Raw genomic sequence first — 6,000 nt, forward strand, 5'->3', positions numbered from 1 at the left:
AGGAGTTGGTTGTCACAAGTGCTAGACCGGCAACACCTTCATCTTGAGTATATTCGGAGTCGGAGTGATAGCTTCTCTCGGAGTGGTTGTCGGAGTCGAAGCCGGATACCCATTCACCAACATGAGCTTGATGTCTTCGTTTTGTGTAGCTCCTTGATGACTTGTCCTTTCTTTCCGAATCCTTGCTTCTCCGTGAGGGTCTTCGTTCATAACGATCATCTCTACTCCTTCTTTCTCTAGATGGTGATTCTTCTCTTCTCTTGTAGGGGGCCGTACACTCATTGGAATAGTGTCCGAGACTTCCACAATTGTAGCAATTTCGCTCCCGACTAGAAGATCTTTTGTCATTGTAGGTCCTTGACTTGGAGCTTCTCTCTTTGCTTCTACTCTTGTAGAACTTGTTGAAGTTCTTCACCATTAAGCTCAATTCTTCATTGAAGGTTTGTTTCTCACTCGATGATGTGGGGGCTTCACATGAGGCTTTGTAAGCACCACTTGATTTGTTGTGAAGTTCCTCTTTATCCTTGAGTGACATCTCATGAGCAACAATTCTTCCGATGACTTCCGTTGGCTTGAGATCTTTGTAATTGGGCATCATTTGGATCAATGTGCACACGGTATCATATTTTCCATCCAAGGCTCTTAGGATCTTCTTGATGATGAATCTATCGGTCATCTCTTCACTCCCTAAGCCGGCAATCTCATTTGTGATAAGAGCAAGCCTAGATTACATTTCAGCGACACCTTCACCATCCTTCATTTTGAACTTGTCAAGTTGACTTTGAAGCACATCCAATTTGGATTCCTTGACGGAGTCGGTACCTTCGTGCATATCAATCAAAGTATCCCAAATTTCCTTTGCATTCTCAAGACGGCTGATTTTGTTGAATTATTTGGGGCACAATCCGTTGAAGAGGATATCACAAGCTTGAGCGTAGTATTGCAGCATTTTCAACTCTTCCGCGGTGGCTTCACGGTTCGGTTCTTTCCCGTCAAAGAATTCACCTTGCAAGCCAATACACACAATAGCCCAAACGGCGGGGTTATGTCCAAGAATCTGCATTTTCATCTTATGCTTCCAACTAGCAAAATTAGTGCCATCAAAGTAAGGACCTCTACGGTGATAATTTCCCTTGCTAGACGCCATACTCTCCTAGGTTGTGAAACCAAGGCTATGATCACCAAAAGCTATGGAAATCAAAGCAAATGGAGACCAAAGCTCTGATACCACTTGTAGGATCGAAAGTATGTCTAGAGGGGGGTGATTAGACTACTTGATCAAATAAAAATCTAGCCTTTTCCCAATTTTAGTTCTTGGCAGATTTTAGCTATCTTAGCACAAGTCAAGCAATCTCCACACAATTGAAGCAAACATGCAAAAGAGTATATGAGCAGCAGAAAGTAAAGCATGCAACTTGCAAGAATGTAAAGGGAAGGGTTTGGAGGATTCAAACGCAATTGGAGACACGGATGTTTTTGTCATGGTTCCGATAGGTGGTGCTATCGTACATCCACGTTGATGGAGAGTTCAACCCACGGAGGGTAACGGTTGCGCGAGTCCATGGAGGGCTCGACCCATGAAGGGTCCACGAAGAAGCAACCTTGTCTATTCCATCACGGTCGTCGCCCAAGAAGGACTTGCCTCACTAGCGGTAGATCTTAACGAAGTAGGCGATCTCCTTGCCCTTACAAACTCCTTGGTTCAACTCCACAATCTTGTCGGAGGCTCCCAAGTGACACCTAGCCAATCTAGAAGACACCACTCTCCAAGAAGTAACAAATGGTGTGTTGATGATGAACTCCTTTCTCTTGTGCTTCAAATGATAGTCTCCCCAACACTCAACTCTCTCTCACAGGATTTGGATTTGGTGGAAAGAAGATTTGAGTGGAAAGCAACTTGGGGAAGGCTAGAGATCAAGATTCATATGGTTGGAATGGAATATCTTGACCTCAACACAAGTGTAGGTGGTTCTCTCTCAGAAATTGTGTATTGGAAGTGTAGGTATGTTCTGATGGCCCTCTCCACGAATGAAGAGTGGGTGGAGGGGCATATATAGGCTCCACAAAGAATCTAACCGTTACACACAATTTGCCAAACTCGGTGGGACCGAATTGTTAAACTCGGTCGGACCGATTCAGGAAACCTAGTGACCGTTAGGATTTTCGGTGGGACTGAGATGCAACTCGGTAGGACCGATATGGTTAGGGTTAGGGCATAACGTAATCTTGGTGTGACCGATTACACAAACTTGGTGGGACCGATTTTGGTAATAAGCTAACCAGAGAGTTGGTCAGGTAAACTCGGTGGGACCGATTCGCTCATCTCGGTGAGACCGAAATGTTACAAAAGGGAAACAGAGAGTTTACATAGCAATCTCAGTGGGACCGATCGCTCATTCAGGTAAGACCGAAATGTTACGAAGGGAAACAGAGAGATTACAATCCCATCTCGGTGAGACCGAGATCCCTATCGGTGAGACCGATTTGCCTAGGGTTTGTGGCAGTGGCTATGACATTTGAAACTCGGTGGCGCCGGATAGAAAGAATCGGTGCGACCGAGTTTGACTTTTGGTTTAGGTCATATGTGGATGTGGGAAGGTAGTTGAGGATTTTGGAGCATATCACTAAGCATATTGAGCAAGCAAGCCATTAAGCAACACCTAATCCCTCCTTGATAGTATTGGCTTTTTCTATAGACTCAATGTGATCTTGGATCACTAAAATATTAAATGTAGAGTCTTGAGCTTCAAGCTTGAGCCAAAGTTTTTGTCCTTAGAATTTTGAGCGATCCACTTTCCTCATCCATGCCATGCCATTCATTGAGCTTTTCCTGAAATATCAATCTTGGAATAATGTTAGCTCAATGAGCTATATGTTGTTAGGAATTACCTAAACCACCCAGGGATAGTTGCACTTTCACCAAGTATATAGATGCATTAATTAAATAAGAGATATTGTGATATCCCAACAAAATATCCATGTTCCAACAAAGAACAAACTCCAATCTTCACCTGCAACTAACAACGCTATAAGAGGGGCTGAGCAAAACGGTAACATAGCCAGGCAAGGTTTGCTAGGACAAGGTGGGTTAGAGGCTTGGCTCGACAATATAGGAGGAATGATAAGCAAGTGGTAGGTATCGCGACATAGGCATAGCAAAAGAGTGAGCAACTAGCAAGCAAAGATAGAAGTGATTTCGAGGGTATGGTCATCTTGCCTGAGATCCCGCAAAGAAGAAGAACGAGTCCATGAAGAAGACAAACGGACGTATTCGAACGGGTCCTCACAAACATGACGGTAATGGAACCAACCCGAAGAAGCAACACCGGAAAGAAGCACACAACATAGTAAACACAACACACGAACATGGTACGATATGCGGGATGCGGTATGTGATGCATATGCGTGATCTGGAAAGGAATGATTGAACCTGGCCGCAACTTGGAAATTCAAGAGTGCCACTAGAAAGGTGAGGTGATTTCGGTTGAAATCAATATAAATATCACCGGAATCGGATGCACGCTTTGGAAATGGCAAGAAAAACAAATATAGCATCGGTCTGCGATAAACAACAAGTAGTCATCTAAATGCATCAAGTAAAATATGCTACCGGACTCAAACATGACAACAAAATACATGGCAGGGATCCACTAATGATGCTTGACAAAAGATGAACACTAAGCTACGGCTAATTCATTCATTAACAGGTTCAAACAAGCATGGCAAAAGTCCAAATGGTAACAGGTTTCAGACTTTGTGAAATTAACACAAGTTTGTAATTTATCAGCAGGAAGCAAACTTTAGGGCATGAAAAATACATGCTACTGGAATTTAACATGGAAAAGCAAGGCATGGCATGAAGCTACTGAAAGCGCTTAACAAAAGTCCCTTAGTGACCTTGAGCCAAAAGTGATCAGAAAATACAACTGCAAGCATGTGAACATAGCAAAAAGATAAACAGATTCAGACTTAGTGAAAAACTGGAGCATGGCAAAACAGTTAACGAGTAGGCATGTTTACGAGCTCGATGCACACACTATAAAGCATGGAATGACAATCTAAGCATCCACCCATCAAGAAGACATGGCATAGAAGCTAGACATGGAAAGAACAACTTCATAGCATGCAGGGATCCACTAATGATGCTTGACAAAAGATGAACACTGAGCTACGGCTAATTCATTCATTAACAGGTTCAAACAAGCAGGGGAAAAGTCCAAATGGTAACAGGTTTCAGAATTAGTGAAATTAACACAAGTCTGGAATTTGTTAGCAGGAAGCAAACTTTAGAGCATGGAAACTACATGCTATTGGAATTTAACATGGCAATGCAAGGCATGGCATGAAGCTACTAAAAGTGCTTAACAAAAGTCCCTTAGTGACCTTGAGCCAAAAGGGATCATAAAATACAATTGCAAGCATGTGAACATAGCCAAAACATAAACAGATTCAGACTTGGTGAAAAACTACAGCATGGCAAAACAGTTAACGAGTAGGCATGTTTACGAGCTCGATGCACACACTACAAAGCATGGAATGACAATCTAAGCATAAATCCATCAAGAAGACTTGGCATAGAAGCTAGACATGGCAAGAACAACTTCATATCATGCACGGATCAACATCAACAAGTTCGACAAAATCGCTAATCAAGTTAACAATCTGCAGGAACATTTTACAGCAAAAGTAGAGCTCGATTGACTCAAGCTAGGTTGCTCCATAATTGCAAACAAATACATGGATGGATAGAGCACCACAATATTAACAAAACATCCTTACTGACCATCCTCAAAAGAGGCATGGATAACTAGGAAACAACAGGAACATATGGCATAACAACAAAATCAGGACAAGGACCTGGTGAAATTCAAAGTCCCTGAAATCAGCATTAGCGATTACGCTACTTTGTAAGCTTGTGCTAGTCACCACAAAGATCACAAAAATAGATGGCATACACCCCTGTAAAGATGGCATGGCATATACAAAAACACATGTAGAGCTCAGGATCATAGCATGCACACATTAATCATGGCAAAAATGACAAAAGGCCATTTGCTGAAACAGATCTGCAACTTTCCTCACATAGCCCTCTTCCAACGAAATTTCGGGCATCAAGACGAGCTCAAATGAAAATGATGCAATCAGATGAAATGATGTACTCGTCGAGACGAACATTTTCATGTGCTACATGCACGAATCGGAGCTACGAGGAGGAAGTTATGGCATGTCAAAATATGCAAAAATATTAGGGTTAGGAGGGAAAAAGTCAACCCCGAGATATTTTCAGATCCAGATTTAGATCGGGCAAGCTTCTTGAGGTGGCGTCGGGGCTCTCGCCGGAGTAGTTGAAGACGGCCGGAGCGAGCGGGGCCAGCCGGAGAGGAAGGGGGAGAGCCCGGGCGGAGGAGGCTCGCCGGCGAGGGGGCCCGTGTGGTGGCCGGCGCGGGCGGCACGGCGGAGATGGGCGGCGGCGGGGCAGAGCCGGCGACCGGCGGAGGCGAAGGGCGGAGCGCGGTATGGCGGAGATTGGCGGCGCCGGCGGCGAGGCTCGGAGGCAGCGGCGCGCCCTCTCCCTGGCGACGGTGCGAAGACCCAGCGCGGCGCGGCGGCTCGGGCCCACGTGGGCCGGCGACGGGCCTCGGCGGGGCGCACGGGTGGGACGGCGGAGGAGGCGAAGTAAGGCGCGGGCACGGACAAGTGTCGGCTCCCGATTGGATGCAGGCGGCGGCGGACATGTCTGGGCTGCTGGAATTTTGTCTGGCAGCGCGAGGGGAAGAAGCTAGGGTTTGTACCGCGGATTTTTGGGAGGGGATCACATATTTATAGGTAGAGGGAGCTAGGAAAGTCCAAATGAGGTGCGGTTTTCGGCCACGCGATCGTGATCGAACGCTCTGGATGATGGAGGAGGTTTAGGTGGGTTTTGGGCCACTTTGGAAGGGTGTTGGGCTGAAACACACACGAGGCCTTTTCGGTCCCTCGGTTAACCGTTGGAGTATCAAA

The 6,000-nt window shown here is 45.4% G+C and overlaps 1 protein-coding gene across 1 annotated transcript in view; it reads right to left on the bottom strand.

Annotated features, from left to right (window-relative positions):
* The window catches only part of LOC147979462 (uncharacterized), an 80,813-nt gene extending 75,078 nt beyond the window's left edge, over positions 1-5,735 (bottom strand). Inside the window, exon 1 of the mRNA XM_087515216.1 lies at positions 5,415-5,735. Coding sequence (XP_087371342.1) covers positions 5,415-5,735 — 321 coding nt within the window. The remainder of the gene's footprint in view (positions 1-5,414) is intronic.
* Between the last annotated feature and the right edge of the window lie 265 nt (positions 5,736-6,000).

Source organism: Triticum urartu, chromosome 3A (assembly GCF_056163025.1).
Source record: "Triticum urartu cultivar PI428250 chromosome 3A, HENAU_Tu73, whole genome shotgun sequence".
Taxonomy (NCBI): domain Eukaryota; kingdom Viridiplantae; phylum Streptophyta; class Magnoliopsida; order Poales; family Poaceae; genus Triticum; species Triticum urartu.